At 35.4% G+C, this 20,588-nt stretch overlaps 1 protein-coding gene across 3 annotated transcripts; it reads left to right on the top strand.

Moving 5' to 3' along the window:
* Window positions 1-4,978: 4,978 nt before the first annotated feature.
* Window positions 4,979-18,608, top strand: LOC131067614 (protein CELLULOSE SYNTHASE INTERACTIVE 1). Of its 3 annotated transcripts, none has more exons than XM_058002690.2 (7): window positions 4,979-5,298; window positions 7,747-7,850; window positions 8,908-11,965; window positions 12,398-14,948; window positions 16,559-17,013; window positions 17,265-17,381; window positions 17,494-18,608. In XM_058002690.2, exons 1-7 carry the CDS (start codon window positions 5,248-5,250, stop codon window positions 17,635-17,637), a joined length of 6,480 nt encoding a protein of 2,159 aa, XP_057858673.2. In that variant the 5' UTR covers window positions 4,979-5,247; the 3' UTR covers window positions 17,638-18,608. The 3 variants fall into 3 exon arrangements, with proteins under 3 accessions (XP_057858673.2, XP_057858674.2, XP_057858675.1); XM_058002691.2 differs by having other exon boundaries at window positions 4,980-5,298; window positions 12,404-14,948; XM_058002692.2 differs by lacking the exon at window positions 4,979-5,298 and adding an exon at window positions 5,476-6,525.
* Window positions 18,609-20,588: the final 1,980 nt, after the last annotated feature.

Raw genomic sequence — 20,588 nt, 5'->3', positions numbered from 1 at the left:
ATAGATAGAGTATATTTGCGGGCTAACATCTCTTGAAGTGATTTAATGTAGAATAGGTCCAAAGGTTTTTGCAGGGTTGGTCACGGTTAGCTTAAAGGGGCTTAACCCTTTGAGGGAAGTGGGGCATTATTAATCAAACAGGGAGTTTCTTGATGTTGTTTATTTCACTCATGCTTCGTATTGTTTCTCATGACATCGATCTTAGTCATAAGGTGTGTTAAGATCCTTTGCAGATTAGTGGAATAGTTTGTACCTACTTTTCGTGAGATAAGAACAAAGGAATAAAGGTTAGAGCTATCTTTGGGGCATCATATTCGAAGACATCATTCTCAAGAAAGGGTCAAATTTCAGTGCATCAAAAATCTTGGTCGAAATTTTCTTTCAAGCAGTTTTAGCTTGGATGTAATTTACCCAGGGACTCATGTATCTTCTACTATATTATCAGCTAACTATAACATTAGATTCTGATCCTCCAATGGATCTGGGTGAGACCAGAGGTTTTCTTCCCTCCATTCTTTCCTACCGGTGCTCACACTGAATGGAGTCATAATTACTTTTTTAATTAATAAAATTTCTTTGGCTTCGGCCTTTTACCGATCAAAAAATAAAAATAAAAATAAAATAAATGATAAATTTTTCAAAAATAAAAATAAAGATTCTTTTTTTTTTGGAGAATATTTAATTGTTTTTATGTTTTTATGTTTTTTTTTTCTTGGGAGCAGTGTTGCAGGTCTATATATGTGAAAAAAAGAATGGATTAAAATCATTTCAAGAAAAAATGGAATGTTACAATTTTTGCAAGCTTTAAAAATAAATTAAAAATGAAATGTTTATTTTTGTTTTTGGAAGTGCTTAATTTATTTTATGTGTTTTTTTTTGTTCTAGAGTATTGTGATTTTTCGAGCACATTGATAAAAAATTGATCTGAATTTTTTTCTACTTTTCAATTTTTTTACCCAATGCCAACACTAAAGAGCCCATCAACTAATTAAATGAAAGCTTAAATGCTCTATAAAAAATCTAAACAAAGAGTATCTAATATCTCTCACAAATCTCTTCGAAAATAAACTAGCATATTTATGTTAAAAAAAATTATGTAAAGAACATTGATATATATATCATTATTAAAGCAATTAAAAACAAATTAAATCTAATTTCTACTTTATATATTAACATAATTAAAAATAAATCAAATCCAATTTTTAAAAATTGAAAACAAATCAAATATGATTTTTGCTTTATATGATGGGTCTACTGATTATTATTATCTTTTCGATTTTCTTATACCCATTGTGTTGACCTCTTATTGAGGTCTCCTATTGTCTTGTTGCCATTGTAGAATTCCCAACGACATAATAAGGAATTTAAAATGAGATACTCATATTCTAACCTAACTCCATGTAAGCATTTGTTTATTTTGGTAAAACATGAATACATTTAATGTTTCTAAATATTAGATAGATTAAAATTATGTTTATCTATATATTACATCTTTAAAAAATTAAGAGATATAAGATTATGTTTTAAAGTTAGATTTCAAAAAAAAAAATCACTATAATATAACGAAGATACAATTTCACAAGAAAAATATTGTTAAATTATTTATTCAATTATAAAACATAAAGATCTTATTCCATCTAATATTGATAAAAAAACACAACAAATCACTTTTAATGTTAATTTAAAAAGATCTTTTATTTTTTTAATTTTTAATAAAAAAAATATATAGTAAAGTTAAATTAAAGTATGTACTTAAACATTTTTAAAAATACAAGATGTACCAGTTGATGTTTTAATATTCAATTTATAAGATTGAAAGGAAATAAACACAAAACGCTACCTTAAAAAAAGATCAAATTACTAATTCAATCATAAAATTGAGATTTCTATAATCAAAATTTTATGAAATGGTTATATATTAAAATTTAGCGACGACTCAAAATCATGTTTTAAAGGCTCATTCATAAGATTGAAAACAAAATAAACAAGTTGTCTTAAAAATGGAAACAATGACAACACAACAAAAACACTACCTTGCAAAAAACAATTATCAAATTACTAATTAAATTATAAAATCAAATTGTTATGAAAAAATATATATTAAAAAATTAAATTAAAAGCATATAATGAGATCTTTAAAAAAGATAAAAAATATGAGATCATGTTTTAAAATTAAATTGATAAAATTGGAAATAAAATAATCACTTAATCTTAAAATAGAAATAATGACAACTAAATAAAAACACAAACTCCACAAATAATGACAACTAAATATAAATAACTCCAATGAAAACATCAAATTACCCAATCAAAACTTTCATAATCACCATCATATTACCAAATCAAAACTTTCATAATCAAAATCTAAGTACTAAACTCATAAAACCTACTAATAAATCCATTCATAAATATACTAGGAAGGATCTTTTTTCTATTTTGAATAATAGAATTGGCCCATTTTTTAATGGCCGACTTGGAGAAGAAATAATAATTAATATTGATACTAAATAGGCTATGATGTTATAGTAATTAACATATATCAGTCACTTTCCTAAGTACCACGTACCAACGGAAGAAGCGTGCTATGCTAGTCTTGAGGAAGTACCCACGACAATGTAAATGTATATATTTATATCGTAATAGAAAATATATTTTATATAAAACTTTGTGATTTCTTTTTAAAACAAATTATAACTTCTATATTTTTATATTGCAATAAAAATATATTTTATATAAAATTTTGTAAATTCTTTTTAAAACAAATTATAATCAGCTTTGTTTTTTGGAAATAAGGTTGGAGATATTTTTTAAGTGTATTAAGATAAAAAGGTAGGATGACTTTTAAGAATATATACTTTATGTTGGATTATTTCTAAAAGTTAGGTTGAAGATTATTTCTAAAAGTTAGGTTGAAAAAAAGAATTTCTATGTGAATATTGAGACTACGAGTTGTGTTGACCGTTCTTAAGAATGCAAATTTTGTGTTGGGTAAGCTCTTTATAAGTAGTTCTACACATAGGAAATGTTGAAGTCAATTTTTTTCACACAATCTAATCAAGATGCACTGATTCCTAACATATGGATTGTGGAAACTTAATGTCTGTTATAGTTCTACATATCTTTGATCTTATGAACAAATGGGATCTTGTAGAAAGCAATAGTTTTGTATGAAAATAAACTAAATCTTACAATAAATTTGAAGTTGAAGAAAATAATCTGAATGTGAACATTGAGATGAAAAATAGTGTTGACAACTCTTTAGATTGCAATGGTCTAGTAACCTCTCTATAAATAGAGCTACATATCTTTGATCCTAATAATGAATAAGATCTTGTAGAGAGCCATAATTTTCTTTGAAGAAGTAAACCTACCACAAATTTTTATGATACATTAGACATCTAAATACAAAAAGTAAATTGCTTGTATCCTATGTGTAAGACCATCCTAAATACAAAGAGTAAATTGCACGTACTCTCTTTGTATGACCATGCATAATACAAAACATAAATGACATCATATATAGTTTAGAGGACCACCCTAAATACAAAGAATAAATAGAATGATTAAATTATATGTACCTTCATAACCATCCTAGATTAGGAAGGGAAATCAAATCTTACTACATATTTGAAATTGAATAAAATAATCTGAATGTGAACATTGAAACGAAAAGTAGTGCTGACAACTCTTAATATTGTATGCTTTGTTGAGTCAGTCTCTCTATAAATAGATCTACATATCTTTGATCTTAATAATAAATAAGATCTTGAGCCATAATTTTCTTTGAAGAGAGTAAAAGCTACCACAAATTTGTATGATACATTGGATATCTAAATACAAAAGTAAATTGCTTGTATCCTGTTTGTAAGACCATCCTAAATACAAAGTAAATTACATGTACCCTCTTTGTAGGACGGTCGCTAATACAAGAAAACAAATGACATCATATACCCCTTTAGAGGACCACCTTAAATATAGAGAATAAATGACATGATAAAATTGTATATACCCTCATAACCATCCCAGGTTAGGAAGAGAAACTAAATCTTACAATAGATTTGTACTTTAGAAAGTAATATGTATACAAAGCATTGGGACTAAGAGTAGTGTTGACAATGCTTAAGATTGTAAATATTACGAGTCATCTATATATAAATAGAGTTACACATCTTTGATCCTCATAATGAATAAGATCTTGTAGAGAGCCATAATACAATAAAACCTACCACAAATTTAATGATACACTAGACATCTAAATACAAGAAATAGATTGCATGTATGATCTTTGTAAGACCATCCTAAATATGAAGAGAAAGAAAGAAGGAAAGATTCTTTTATAGTCCACAATGATAGGTGATCTATATATGGGTCTACGTATGGCTTATATCAATATGCGACTACTTTGTACTTCTTGTTGGAGGCACCTAATTGTGCTACAAACGAGACATACGTACCTTACACCCATAGAATCTAAACTTGTTACCTTTGTTTAAAAAATATGAATTGTCCACCACAAGAATAAATTACGTGTCTATATACGAAAAAATAAATTACATAGACCCTCCTCGTAAGATCAACCTAATACAAAGAATATATAACTATACATAACCACCTTAAATTACATGTACCCTCATGACCATCCTAGATGCAAAGAAAATTGCATAACTAAATTGTAGTACCCCATTTTCTTTGTAGGACCAGCTCATATAGAAAGCACAAATAACATGCACCCTTTTGTAGGACCTTTCTAAATACAAAGGGAAATCATAGGACCACTCCTCCAATAAGAGAGTTCTTATGTCCTAATGTGACCTCACGCCTGTCACGCAGTGGTTAAAAAAGTATTAATGAGTCTGCGCCCCCCATGTGACCGCTGTGTCAACAGCATTTACCAATTAGTTGTTGTGCTAACTAACTGAGAGTGGTGTGAGATCTGCATGCTTTCTTGTTTTTTTTCCTCTTCCCCCGGCTATTAAAGACTTGAAACAACCGAATAACTATATGAAATAATAATAATAAATATAAGCAAACTTATAATTTATATTTCTTTAGTGTTTTTTAAAGTCTGTAATGGCTGCGGCTGTGTGAATGTGTTTCCTTACATCTCTGGAGTAAGCATAAAGACCGGGAGCCAAGAATAGCCGTTTACGTGCTCTGTTAACCAATCGGTCTACAGTTCGACTCCCCTCAACTGCGCGGGGCGGTAATAATCAAAATAATGAGCTGTTCCTGCTGCTACTTTTGGTCATGGCCGGTGCATCACCTCTGCAACGTTTGCAGTCGGTGACAAATTCAAAGGTGTACCTTTTTTTGTTTGTTCTTTTTTGGCTCTTTAGATTTCTTTATTTTTTGGTTTCCGTACGTCTTGCGTGGTGAAATAAGATTCTCTTTCGTGACAAATTTGCAAGCAGTTGTTTCCTTTGCGAGATTATGTAAAGGTAAATCTGAATAGTCAGTTTCAGTGAGGAAAAACAGTTGTGTGTTGCAGAGTGATTTGGAGTAAACATAACTGTATGCCTAAAAATACATGTTTAATGCTCGGCTATTGTAAGATCGAGGGCGGGGATGGACGAGTTTTTGTAATGAAGCATTTTTTGGGATTCTGTTTTCCTATACAGGGGCTTCCATCTCAAATTTGACAGTCGAACCCTTAGGCAAATGGAAAGCACATAAAAGAAGAATTATACTAGAGTTAAGTAGACCGTGATGTCATAAGAGTCTTAGATCAATTTAAAAAGAAAATGAAAAACAGGAAAAAGAACTAAGTAGTTTAAGATGTTTGACAGGTACTTGCAGAGAAAAAGAAGAAAATATTATAGAAAAGGATTTGTGTGCTCTGATGGCGGAGTTTCTCCTATTCCTTTTCTAACTCCTTTAGAGCCATTGCTTACTTTCTGTAGCGTTTGTTAGATAGAGAAGGCTTATTTGTGGTATGGTGTGTGACTTGAACCTAAGATCTACACACACATACAAAATAAGAGAACATCATCAGCACAAGGAATCTGCAACGATTTTGAGATTTCTATAGTTTCCCTGCACACTGGTACTAGATTTCAGAAGAACGGGGTGGTAGAAGGAGGGTTCCAATAGGAGTTTCTAAACAATAAACCATAAAAGTAGAGAGTTTTGCAGTGAAGCACATCGACAGAAAAGAAAAGAGAAGGGAAGAACACAGTAATTTCGTGGTTTTTGTGTAGATGCAAATTGTTTAAGGCTTAAATCGATATTCATGGGAATCAGGTTGGCCGGGGAAAACGCTCCCAATGTCGATATGTGGGTATCTAAGCAATAAAACAGTAGGAAACAAAAAAGCCATCAAAAGTAAGGTCTGGAGGTTTTAGCAAAGTCTATCAACATAGGTGCAAAACATGATAAAGTAGCCTGTATGGGCACATATCAGATTTATGTTTAAAAGAACCGTGCTAGCTTAATTGGCTATGATCCATGATGTCCTTTTGAGAGAAACTAGACTGTTCGGCCAAGGAGCATCACACGTAAACAATAAATCCCCACGCTCTTCAAACAGTAAGGTTTCAATGAAGCCTGCCTTTCAGTTTGCTATTTCTGTTGAGTATAATTAGAGAGATTGTTATAAGAAACGGTTTTCCTTTCTTTTTGACTTTTGAGTACATGATTGTAGAGGTTTCTGAGAAAATTTCAAATATAAAATGATTTGCCATTTCTGCTTTTCATTTGTCCGTTTGGTCTCATATGTCTGCGATGACAAGATGTGTGGCGTGAAGGCTGTGAATGGGGGCATCTAAACAATAAAACAATGTGAGATAAAAAATAATTTTAATTTTTTTTTTCAATGGAACACAACTTTGAAAATTACAAAACTAAATTTGCAATCGAACATGTGTGTGTAAAGTAGGGCTTGAAGAACATCATATTGAGTAACCACCCTTTCTACCTCAAGTGAACTATTTCTAGTTCTTAATATCTTAGCATTTTATATTCATAATTTAATGTCTTCTTATCCTAGTATACTTGTCTACTGCTACTAAATGTACTTTCTGGTCCCATTGACCTCCTCTTGATCATTTGTGGATGTCACTATAATTTATTTCTTTCTTTGATATTAGAAAAATCTAATAAGAAGCTAAACTTACCCATGGAAAGGTGGGCTTCACTTGATTCTGATAGTATTGCCATGTTATTTTTGAGATCTATGTTTGTGCATGAGGACCAAGGTGAGGACAAAACACACTTCTTTGTTCAGAAATTGACTCCTGTTTTGGTACTAACAGCTCAGTTTCCTTCAGCATGCACTCTAACAGTGAGTTTTGTCCCATTACAATACCGTAGACTTTGAATTACAACCACTATCATAAAAATAATGCCCTATGAACAGTTTGAATTTTTACACTTGAATTCTTCACTAATATTTTCTCAGGGCCATTTAAGTACCTAGGTTTACAATCCTGTCCGTCCTTATTAAAAATACTTGTGCATATCTTGTCTTTTGTCTATTAGAACATCTACACTCCTTTGATATGTTTGTCAATAAACTCTTTCTTTCGATGCAGACTGTCTTCTGGACTTTCAGATTATGAATTGCAGTCTGTATTTAATATAATCTATCCTTTAAACTTATGGTTTACAACAATCAATTCAATACAATTGCTCTATATTCTACATGTTTCACTTATTAATTTTCCATTCCAGTCAAGCTTTACAGTAAATGGGCGAGAATTTGGAATCCTTTTTATATTGCTAAATTCTTTATTTATGCACTTTGACCAGATATTGTCTGGGAAACAGGAAAGATCTCGTTCATCAATGAGGGCTCTGAAATCTCCAGAGTTTGAAGCTCAAGCAACACGTTCACCACTACATTCCAGGACAAGGTAACTCTGAAATCTTTGTTATAAGATCTCATGGAACCTGAGTTGCATGCCTTATATTCTATAGCATCAGTATTGCCCTTATGCCATTAAAAGTGCTGATAAGTTGATTTTAGAAAATTTATTTTTCCATTAAACTGCAATTTCAATGAACTTGTGAGCTGTAGTTCTATGAATTTGTTTCTGCTCTAAATTAGCTCTTTGATATACTTTTGCTTATGTTCCATTAGATGCATAAGAAATAAGTATATTCCTATATTCCTAACATTTCTTTGTTGATGACCTTTACTTACCCCGGCTAAATTTAGGTTTCTATAACAAATTGTAGCTGAGCTTGTAGAAAGAAGTGGTAAACAACTGCAGTTACATGAAACATTATGTTCAATTTCTTTAATGGGAGAATTCACTCGCTTGGGTAATGTGGCTTTGTCAAGTATCTCTCATTTTAGGGACTTTAGACTTACGTGTAAACCTATATTTTGATTGTATTTAACCTTACTGAGAATTGTATCGTCTTGAGAATGAATAGTATTTAAATACTTTTATTGGTATCTTATTGTGTCGTTACTCTAACTTTATCATGAACTTTTCTCCTCTGGAGATTGAATAATGTGAAGTTTTCTTTTAAAAAACAGTTACTTTTGGTATTCATAGTCAGAACCCAGCATCAACTTTTGGTACCTAGGTCTTTCTTTGCAGCTACTTATTAGTTATGCATCTTTGGACAAGTATGCTGGCAACTTTTGGTACCTAGGTCTTTCTTTGCAGCTACTTATTAGTTATGCATCTTTGGACAAGTATGCTGGATGTAATTGATTTTGTGCTTGTCATTGGAAAATGTTCACACACTGACCATAATGATGAAATTCCAGCGACCTTGATGTGATTTGAAACTTATCGTTTGAAATTCTTTGATCATGGGAAAATTTGATAGGACAGTGCTATCACTGTAAATTATTTGATCAGTTTGAGATAAGTGAATAACCAAAGAAATAAATTTAACTTTTCAGGTTTCACATATTTTTTCTTTTATTTTGATTTTATGAAAATTGTTTTCCAGAGACTTGAATGGAGTAGAAGGGATGGAAGATCCAGATGGTATATGGGCATCTATTGCTCAATTCATTGAGCATTTCCAGGCACACACATCTACAGCAATTGAAAAAGAGCTGGCAACAAAAGGACTCTTAGATCTTGCTAAGTCTGGAAAGGATGCAAAAAATGCAATAGGTTCTCATTCACAAGCAATACCTCTGCTTGTTACACTTCTCAGGTCTGGAACTACAGTTGCAAAGGTCAATGCAGCTTTAACCCTTGGGATTCTGTGTGATGAGGAAGAGTTAAGAGTGAAAGTGTTGCTGGGAGGATGTATACCTCCTTTACTTGGACTGCTAAGGTCCGGATCTGCAGAAGCTAAGAAAGCAGCAGCAAAGGCAATCTATGCAGTATCACATGGTGGTGTGGCAGCAGAGCATATTGGGATGAAGATATTTATGACCGAGGGTGTTATTCCTAGTCTGTGGGAGCAGCTTCACCCCAGGCAGAAGCAGGAAAAAGTAGTCAATGGCCATCTTACTGGAGCATTAAGAAATTTGTGTAATAATACAGAAAGCTTCTTGCAAGCAACTCTTCAAGCTGGTGGAGTGGATATTCTCGTAAGGCTTATCACTTCTGATAGTGTGGTTGCTCAGTCAAATGCATCCTCTCTCTTGGCTAGTCTGATGTTGGCTTCTGAAACTAGTTGTACCAAGGTTCTTAATTCTGGTGCTATTCAGCATCTTCTGAAGCTTGTAGGTACTGAAAATGCAATCTCAGCCCGTGCGGAGGCAGCCGGTGCATTACAGGCGCTTTCATCCAAACTTAAAAGTGCAAGGAAAGCTATGGTAGATGCAGGTAGTGTTCCCATTTTGATCAGTGCAGTTGTTGCTCCGTCAAAAGAGTTTATGCAAGGCCAGTCTGCTCAAGCCCTGCAAGAGAATGCAATGGGTGCATTAGCTAACATTTCAGGTGGAATGTCTGCTATTGTGCTTAGCCTTGGAGAAAATATTGAGACATTTCGATCTGACAGTCAAGTGGCTGACATTCTTGGTGCCCTGGCCTATGCATTGATGGTGTTTAAGTCAGATCCTGCAGGATCACTTGATACAGTGAAAATAGAGAGACTATTAGTTAAACAACTCAGACCACGCATATCTCAGTTGGTGCAGGAGCGTGCAATTGAAGCTTTAGCTAGCCTCTATGGAAATGCTCATCTCTCTGTTGGTTTGATTAATGCAGAGGCAAAGAAATTGCTGGTTGGATTGGTGACTATGGCGGGGTCTGAAGTGCAAGATGATCTTATACACTTATTAAGAAGCCTATGCTCAGCTGATTTAGATCTTTGGCATTCACTTAGGGAACGAGAGGGAATACAAATCTTGATCTCTTTCCTTGGCTTATCTACTGAGCAACAACAAGAACATTCTGTGGCTTTGCTTTCTATATTAACTGTAGTAGTTGATGAAAGCAAGTGGGCAATTACGGCAGCGGGTGGAATACCTCCACTTGTCCAGCTGCTGGAAACTGGCTCCAGAAAAGCAAAAGAGGATGCTGCAATTATTCTTGGAAATTTATGTGCTCACAGTGAAGAAATTTGTGCTTGTGTTGAAAGTGCAGATGCTGTTCCAGCCCTCCTGTGGCTGTTGAGAAATGGTAGTTCCAAAGGACAGGAAATTGCTGCCAATACACTCAAACATCTTATTAGGGATGCAAATGCTGCCACGGTCAATCAGTTGGTGGCTTTACTTTTGGGAAATCAACCAAAGTCAAAAGTCCATGTGATAACGACTTTGGGTTGCTTACTTTCAGTGGCATCTCATGAAGAACTTGTGCAGAAAGGGTGTGCTGCAAACAAAGGTCTCCAATCATTGGTTCAGATGGTTAGTTCTTTAAATGAAGAAACTAAGGAGGCTGCTGCATCTGTTCTTGCTGACATTTTTGCTGTGAGAAAAGATCTTTGTGAAAATCTTGGCATTTTAGAGATTATTGATCCTTTAATCAGGTTATTAAGTATGGAAACTGAATGCATTGCCATGCAGTCAGCTCGAGCACTTGCAGCACTTTTCTCTGCTATTAATAGTAACAAGCATGTGGCTAATGTTGCTGGAAGTGCAGTTATGCCATTGATTCAACTTGCAAAATCTCCAAGCATTTCTGCTGCAGAAATGGCAATAAATGCATTGGCTAATCTTTTCTTAGATGTCAGGTTTGCCGAACAAGCTATGGTAGAGGATGTCATTCCATCACTGACAAGAGTCTTGAAGGATGGTACAAAAGTGGGACAGGAACATGCAGCAGGCGCACTTGCCCGGTTACTGACTCATATGCCAGTTGATGATGTGCTTGTCGAGACAATTCATCATTGTGGCACTGTTATCTCATTAATAGACTTTTTAGCTTCTGCAGATTTGGAGGATGTAATCTCATCAGATGCTTTAGAAGCACTTGCCATAATGGCTAGAGAAAAACAAGGTGGAACTTCTAGCATTCCTCCATGGGCAATACTTGCCGAATTACCTCACAGCTTGGAGCCATTGGTGAAATGCCTGGCCATTGGACTTCCCCCAGTTCAAGAAAAGGCAATTGAAGTTCTTTCAAGATTATGTAGAGACCAGCCTGTAGTTCTTGGAGATTTATTGGCAGGAACATGTACATGTATTTATGCCTTGGCAGGCCGAGTCATACATTCTGATAACTTAGAAGTGAAAGTTGGAGGCACTGCTCTTCTCATTTGTGCTGCCAAAGAACACAGGCAGAGAACATTAGCTGCCCTAAACGAATCTGGATTTTTTATTCAACTTATTTGCTCTCTTGTGCATATGCTGAAACAGGCAACAGAAATTAATGATTTAAGGATTAATAAAGTTAACAATGTGTATGAAGGTCAAGAAAGGCATTTTGAAGGAGGAGATACATTCTCAATGGATGATCGAGCATCCATTTTGGGAGGAACAGTTGCCCTATGGTTGCTATCAATAATTTCTTCTTACGATGATGAATCTAAAGTTGCCATTATGGAAGCAGGTGCTATTGAAGTATTAACTGAAAAGCTCACAAACTTTTCTCCAAGTGCATTACAAGTATGTATTATGCTTCTACCAAACTTATTTTTGTTTATTAGTGATTTACTGCATTCTGTTTGTAATGCCTAGTTGTTTCTTCCCACTTGTTTTGCACTCCTATATATGTTTTGTGCATGTGTGTTTAAATCTTTAGTTGAGGTTGTCCTTATACTATTGTTGTCCAAATGTTCTTTTCTCTTCTGTGGTAAGTTGACATGCATCATTGTTTTATTTTCTTTTTGCTTTTTAGTTTGTTGTTTCCTGGATTATATGCTGAAGTCAAGCTTAGTGTTTTCTGTACATCTCTCTCTAATCCAAATCTTGTAAGTGTTTTCTAGGTTACTGTCAATCACGTTCTATTACAACTTAATTTTCTATATACTAGAAAATTTGTTAATAAAAAACATTGCTCTGACCTATGATTTAGAATTAAGTGAAATTTCTTGTTAGTTTCAGATGGAGCTGGAGGATGGTGGAGGTATGTGGGTCAGCGCTTTGCTGTTAGCTATTCTGTTCCAGCATAGAGATGTTATTCGAGCTGGTGCTACCATGCGTGCAATTCCATCTCTTTCTAATTTACTGAGGTCTGATGAAGCAATTGATAGGTATTTTGCTGCTCAAGCATTGGCTAGCCTTGTCTGCAATGGTAGCAGGGGAACACTTCTTGCAGTTGCAAATTCAGGAGCAGCAGGAGGTCTGATATCACTGCTTGGCTGTGTAGAATTGAACATATCAACACTTGATGCATTATCCGAAGAATTTTCTCTTGTGCACAATCCTGTTCAGGTTGTTCTGGAACGGCTATTTAGAGTTGACGACATTAGGGTGGGTGCCACTGCTCGTAAATCTATACCTTCTTTAGTTGAGCTGCTTAAGCCAATGTCAGATCGACCTGGTGCATCTGCACTTGCTCTAGCACTGTTGACTGAGATTGCACAAGCCAATAATGCAAACAAAGTGACCATGGCTGAGGCAGGAGCTTTAGACGCCCTAGCAAAATATCTATCTTTAGGTCCTCAGGATGTTATAGAAGAGGCTGCAACAAATTTGGTAAGAATCCTATTTAGCAGTCCTGATCTCCGGCAGTATGATTCTGCAATAGGCACTGTCACCCAGCTTATAGCAGTTCTACAGTTGGGTTCAAGGGGAGCCAGATACAATGCAGCTAGGGCTCTGCAAGGTCTTTTTGAATCGGAGAACATGAAAAATGCTGATGTGGCAAGGCAAGCAATAAAACCATTGGTTGAAATGCTTAGTGTGGGATCTGAGAAAGAGCAACAAGCTGCTATTGGTGCACTTATCAAGCTGTCATATCAAAATCCTTCAAAGGCTTTAACTATTGCTGACGCTGAAGTCAATCCTATAGAAAGTTTATACAGAATTTTGGCATCACCTTGTTCCTTAGAGCTAAAGGAAGATGCTGCACTGCTGTGCAGTATTTTATTTGCAAACTCCAGAGTGCGGGCAACATCTGCAGCTTCCAGTTGTATTCAGCCCCTTGTAGAACTTCTTACAATAGATTCTAATCCAATTCAGGAAGCTAGTGCCCGTGCCCTCGATAATCTGTTGGATGATGAGCAACAGGCAGAGGTTGTTGCAGCATATGGTACTGTGAATTCTCTTGTAGGACTGGTTGGTGGAACAAATTATCCATTGCTTGAGACTGCAATAAGTGCCCTTGTAAAGTTGGGAAAGGACCGTCCCCCGTGCAAGATTGACATGGTCAAAGCTGGGGTGATTGATAATGTTCTTGAAATTCTCCCTGATTCACCAGATTCTCTATGTTCTTTGATTGCAGAATTAATATGCATTTTGACAAACAATAGCAGCATTGCAAAGAGTGCAGCTGGTGCAAGAGTGGTAGAGCCTTTGTTTCAATGTTTGACCCGCCCAGATTTAAGCACATGGGGCCAGCATAGGGCATTGCAAGCACTCGTAAATATCTTGGAGAAGCCTCAATCTCTTGCTAACCTGCGACTCACCCCTAGCTTGGCTATTGAGCCATTGCTTATCTTTCTTGAATCACCTTCTCATTCTGTAAAGCAACTTGGGGCTGAATTACTTTCACATCTTGTTGCTCAAGAGTATTTTCAGCGAGATATTACTACACAGCAAGCTGTAGTACCACTTGTACAGCTAGCAGGGCTTGGAATTTCAAATTTACAGGAGAAAGCAATAAAGGCCCTTGAAAGTGCTTCTGCAAGTTGGCCAAATTCCATTGCAGATGCGGGTGGCATTATTGAGCTCTCAAAGGTTCTTTTGCAAGTTGATCCACAGCCATCCCATGCATTGTGGGAATCAGCTGCCTTGGTACTTTCAAATGTCTTGCGCTTTAGTTCCCAATACTATTTAAAAGTACCTCTTGCAGTTCTAGTGAAACTGCTACGATCAAGTAGTGAGCAGACTGTTGTAGTATCTCTTAGTGCACTGCTTGTTCTAGAAAGAGATGATGCATCGAGTGCTGAGCTGATGGCAGAATGTGGTGCAGTGGAAGCCCTTTTGGAACTTTTAAGGTCTCACCAGAGTGAAGAATCAGCAGCGAGGCTACTGGAAGCATTGTTCAACAATAGTAAAGTACGAGACATGAAAGTATCCAAATATGCTATTGCTCCTCTGTCACAGTATCTTCTTGATCCACAGACTCAAGCCCAGCCTGCCAGGTTATTGGCCACACTTGCTTTAGGTGATATTTTCCAGAGTGATGGCCTTGCCAGAACAACTGATGCAGTGTCAGCTTGCCGTGCATTAGTTAGCCTGCTTGAGGATCAGCCAAATGAAGAAATGACAATGGTGGCAATATGTGCATTGCAGAATTTAGTTATGCACAGTAGGACAAATAGGCGTGCAGTTGCAGAAGCAGGGGGCATTCTGGTTGTGCAAGAGATTCTTAGCTCAAACAATTCTGAGATGGCTGGACAAGCAGCATTGCTCATCAAGTTTCTGTTTTCCAATCATACCCTTCAAGAATATGTGTCCAGTGAGCTTGTAAGGGCTTTGACAGGTAATGTATGTGATTGCAAGAATGTTAGAAGATGCCATTACTCGGTATTATGTGTTTCTTAATCTTTTCCTGATTCTAAAGTTTTAACTTTACTGGTTATTGCTATCATGCAGTGGTGATTTCCTTTATTTTATGAGCTGTTAATTTGCATGGCTTGCATCGGTGTCATAGCATTTAAATGTCTGTTATGGTTTTGTGCAAAATTCTCTTTTTTTTTCATTTGACAATTTGTCTCAGTAATATATTGTATTTCTTTTACTTTGCAGTTGCCTGCTGTTTGTTAAATGTTTTCTTTCTTGGTTTTGCATTTCTGTGCTAGTACTAATGGCTCTCTGTTTTAGGTTTCCTTGGTAGGACAATAAATGCATTTTGTGCAATCATCTGCTTTATGATTTTTTTTGTGCTGTAATGGGTTTGATGTAAACCCTCCATTAAAAAAAACTCAGTTATATGCAACATTGACCAAATTTTTAATTGCCAGTTTGTCACGTGTTCACTTCTTGCAGGGGAAGGGCTGTTTTGCCTCAATACTTCATTTTCTGCATTATCTTTTATTTGGTTTGCAATTTCAATCTGTAGCAGAGACCTAAATTTTAATGGGTGTGTTTAGGATATTTCTGTGGCAGTCAAATTTGTTTGCTGAGAAGAGTATATATGCTGATTTGTACCGCAATATTTGGCTTCGTAATAAGGCCATGGACCCATGGCCATTATTTTCTGTTGATGCCATTGAGAACATTTAGGAGAGATTTACAGTAAGATGATCTGATGAACAGAAAATTCCAGCTCTCTATTACAAATTTTCACATCTCTATCCTATATGACCAGTTGCAAAATTCGCAGAAAAAATTGACTACATGGAGGCAAACATTGGGCAAATATGTTCCCTAACAAATATGAGCGGTTGCTACAAGCTTTGAGTTCTACTTTAATGGGGCTACTCTCTCATGTCAAAAAAATAAGTGCTTTGGATTTTAAGTTCACAACCTGAATTACTGCTGTTTTTTGTTTTTTCCTGCTTCAATTGTTCTATGGGACCTTTAAGTACACATTCATTGTCCCAAAATTAATTCAATTCAAAATACATGGTTGACAACACTGCATTGCATAAAGCAGGTTGTACAATTGACATGTCAAAATTTTATTTGCTGAATAATTTAAACTGACTCACTTTTTAATTTTTAATCAGCTATAAATGTACCAGTATATTTCTTCATGTTGGATTGAAATCCTTAAGTTCATAGGATGGAGTCATCTCCTTACAGTTACCTCACTCTTCTTTTGTCGTGCTTTGAATGTAACATTGTTTATGCAAGAGGGAAAAGTCAAAATCTTTTTAAGATAGTTAGATCCCTTTTGAATCATGCTCAAATTCTATTTGGAACTCAGGAATTCTTTGTTGATTGATTGCTCAAAATTATTGATCGCTCTTAATGAAAATTTGCAATCTCTAAGCCACAATCTTTGTTTTCATACTAGTTTTTAGTAGTGTTCAAGACTCTTGAAGCACATTTGATATCTTTTAAGTAGATTTTATTTTTTGTAATTGAGTGGTAGTCTCTTTTGAAATTATTAAATAAAACAAATTTGACCATTTTTTGCTGTTGCAGGTGCTTTAGAGAAAGAGTTTTGGGCCACTGCAACAATCAATGAAGAAATTGTTAAGGCTATCTACACCCTTTTCAGTAACTTTTCAAGGCTTCGGGGAAGTGAAGCAGCTACTCTTTGTATTCCTCATCTGGTTGGTGCACTTAAGGCTGGAACAGAACCAGCTCAGGAGGCAGCTCTTGATGCAATATGTTTGCTGAAGGATTCATGGCCATCTATTCCTGCTGAATCTGGCAGAGCACAAGCAATGGTTGCAGCAGAGGCCATTCCTATATTGCAACTATTAATTCGGTCAAGTCCACCTCATTTTCAGGAGAAAGCAGACAGCTTGTTACAATGTTTACCAGGAAGCTTGACAGTTACCATCAAACGCGGATATAACTTGAAGCAGTCAATAGGAAACACCAGTGCATTCTGTAAATTGACACTTGGTAATGGTCCTCCACGGCAAACCAAAGTGAGTTGTAGGGACATTTTCAAAATTTTGAAATCATTCACTACTTTCTGCTATTTTAGATCTGACTCTTAAGATGTCCAAATTTTTTTTGGTTTTGAGATGGGAATGCAATATATGATTAGTGCTATTTGTCAATCCTCTGCTTTTGATGATTGGGAATACCACATGCTTTGGAGAATGTGATTTTAGAGGGACAATTTTTATAGTCCTGATATTGAACATTGGTTTATTTGGTTGGTGAAAATGTGCAGGTTGTAAGTCGTAGCATTTCTCCAGAATGGAAGCAGAGTTTTGCGTGGGCCTTTGATATGCCTCCCAAGGGTCAGAAACTGCAAATATCTTGCAAGACCAAGAACACCTTTGGAAAAGTAAGTTGCCTATTGTATTATATTAAAATTTGTGTCAACCTTATTTCGTTAAAGATAATCTAAAAGCATTTGTAGCTAGTTAGATTCTCACTGCAATATTTTATATTGTCAGGGTTCTTTGGGAAAAGTAACTATTCAGATAGATAAAGTCGTGATGCTTGGAACTATCAGTGGGCAGTATAAACTTGTTCCTGATGCTAACCGTGATGGTACATCTCGAATGCTCGAAATAGAATTTCAGTGGTCTAACAGGTGATGGCATGGACATGCCTAATACAAGCTTTTGTAATCACTTGGATGTATTGCCCTCCAAGTGCTGCTTGAGGTAACTTCCAATCTGAAGATATTTTGCTAAAAGTCACTGAAGGTGGTATTTACTTTTAAGTTACCAGTATAAAGCATGCCATATCAGGGCTCATGACTTGTCCAGCTTTAAGGAAATTAATGGCATTATCTCATCTTGGACATTGCTCATATTAAGTTTATTCAGTTTTGTGAGCGGTAATAATGTCGCTCCTGAGTTTAGTTTGTTAATATTGTAAGGTTGCAAAGGCATCCTATATTATTAATTCTCTGGCATGTGGTTAACACTGAGTGATCAACTCAAAGAAAGTTCCTTGTACAGTGCCCTTCAAGAAATCCTTTTTCTGCATAGCGAGCCATTTTGTTTCAAATTACAGAGCTATGGTTTCGATTTAGAAGCAGGAATGTTTCTGATGTATTATCATGACTTGTTCAATAGAGTTATGGGTACCCAAGTTGAGAATGGTACATATGGTGGTCTCCTTCAAAGGAACTTATTAGATCAGAACCAAAAGAAAGGGTTGGGTCTCATTTACTATTTCATAACGTCCAATGCATGAAGTTTTGTAATATTGACAGGAATTCATCAGCCAAGCAGAACGAGAAGTCTGCAGCAAGAGTTTGCTGTCGTTTGACATCACAGTGCAAGTCCAATCCAATATGGAAATCCTAGAACTGGAATGTATAGATTAGTGCATACATATTATTTCCAAAATAATAATGTTTGGTGCACATGTGCTCAAGCATGTTTAACTGTTAAGAACATTGTTCAGGGGCAGATGATTTGGTACACGATGCTATTATGCATGACAAGAATATTTGCTTCTGTTTTTGAAACTGAAAGTGTTGTTTATAAGAAAACCTTATGTATTCAGAGCCCAGGTGTTGTGAGTAGAATTTTATAAATCTTCTTGCTTATGTTTATGCTGTTGTGCTCACCCAGTGGATGGACTTTCATGAATTGCATGCAGATGCATATGCAAGACAAATCACAACTATTCCTTATGAAATCTTATTTCTAATCAAAAGAGAAACCTTTCTGATCTGAGATTCATCTCAGCAGTTGACAAACTACAAGAAGAATAAAATGGATGGAAGTTTGAATGCATCAAGGTTATTGCCTGCAATGCAGCTTTGTGTTCTAAATCCTGGCAGGCATGTGCATTTCAAGATTTCTAGTTTTCAAGGAGCAATGTCATATTTTTAGTTCTGCACAAACTGTAACCAAAGATGTCAAAGGATATTTGTTCTAACAAGGAGTATTGTGCCATTGTGATTTTTTTCGCAATAACTATATGCATTATTACACAACAAAAAACATAATTAATAGGGCCTTCCAAAAAAATTCCATTTATCTTCTTTTTTGGGTTGATGATTGTGTTTTAGTTGTTCAATACCTCACCTTTTATGGAGATACTGGAGATTTATGATTTTGTGGAAACTCACGTTTCTATATTCAGTTAAAAATAGACATCAAACCAGTTTAGAGGTTGGTCAAATCAGAGAGTTCAAATACTACAGATACTTGGCTACCTTTGTAAAAAGCAATACAGTTGTGGAGGCAAAACTATTAGACATGATAAATTGCCTCAAAATCGTATAAACCAAAAGACAATTATCAATTTAATTAGTGCTTATTTGGGAAATGCCATTGACCTAGACATTCGAACCAAAAGATATTGGAGATTTATGTTTTTGTGGAAATTCACATTTCTATATTCAGTTAAAAATAGACATCAAAACAGTTTAGAGGTTGGCCAAATCAGAGAGTTCAAATACTACAGATACTTGGCTACCTGTGTAAAAAACAGTACAGTTGTGGAGGCAAAACTATTAGACATATAAATCACCTCAAAATCGTATAAACCAAAAGACAATTACCAATTTAATTAGTGTTTATTTGGGAAAAGGCATTGATCTAGACATTGTTTAGGATTTTTTTAGGTAAAAATTAGAACTTTATTCAAGTAAAATTAAATACAAATACATCATATAGATTTTCAGGTAGTTATACCATTAAAACAATCTACAAAAGAGTAATCTATAGGGGTTTCTTGCAATACCACCCAATATTACCTGTAGTGAAATTCATTCTGATCATGACTACATTCTCACCAACCAACAAACCGCGTTTACTCCATTTGATCATCATGGATAAGTTGAAGAATCTGGTGAGATTTATCCTGGGCCAACTATCCGTAATCTGCAACATTTCAAGTACACATCCTTCAGAGGCCCATCTAGCCAAACAATTGGCCACCTTATTCCATTCCTTGGGAACATGAACAAAAGATATTGAGTCAAAGTTTGTGGCCAAATGAAGAATTTGTTTTGCTATCAAAGCCAACCTTTAGGGGGATTCATGCAAGTTTTTTTTAGTCAATAGGGAAACTAGGATCATTGAATCTATTTCACATATAACCTCAGTCCATCCAATGCATAGGCTCTCTCCAAAGATTTAAGAATGGCTCAAGCCTCCATCTGATTACTAGAGTGCAATCCTATATGAGTAGAAAAGAAAAAAATGAACAAAACCTCAACTATCATGACCAATTTTGCTAACGCCGGCCACATCCAAGGTTCCTCAATTAGAGCCCTATATATTAATCTTAAAAAATTACTAGGAGACCACTTACCTGAACCATTCACCTGTCTAGAAGGTTGCACTCTATAGCCAGATTGAGCTTGTGAGGCAAAGAGAGGGACAACTCTAAAAGTTTTGCAACTCACAAAATTGAGGTAAGAGGTTTGTCAATACTGAATATAACCTCAATAGTCTCTTAAGCACTCTTGATCTTATGTTAGACTTGAATGACAATCCTTTGGAACACTCAAAAGACTAAAGAATTGTGCTCTAGCCAAATTTAGCAAAGGATGAGAGAAGGACCAAAATCCCATGCACCC

The sequence above is a fragment of the Cryptomeria japonica genome, chromosome 5, assembly GCF_030272615.1.
Source record: "Cryptomeria japonica chromosome 5, Sugi_1.0, whole genome shotgun sequence".
NCBI lineage: Eukaryota > Viridiplantae > Streptophyta > Pinopsida > Cupressales > Cupressaceae > Cryptomeria > Cryptomeria japonica.
This window is presented reverse-complemented; position numbering and strand designations above follow the sequence as displayed.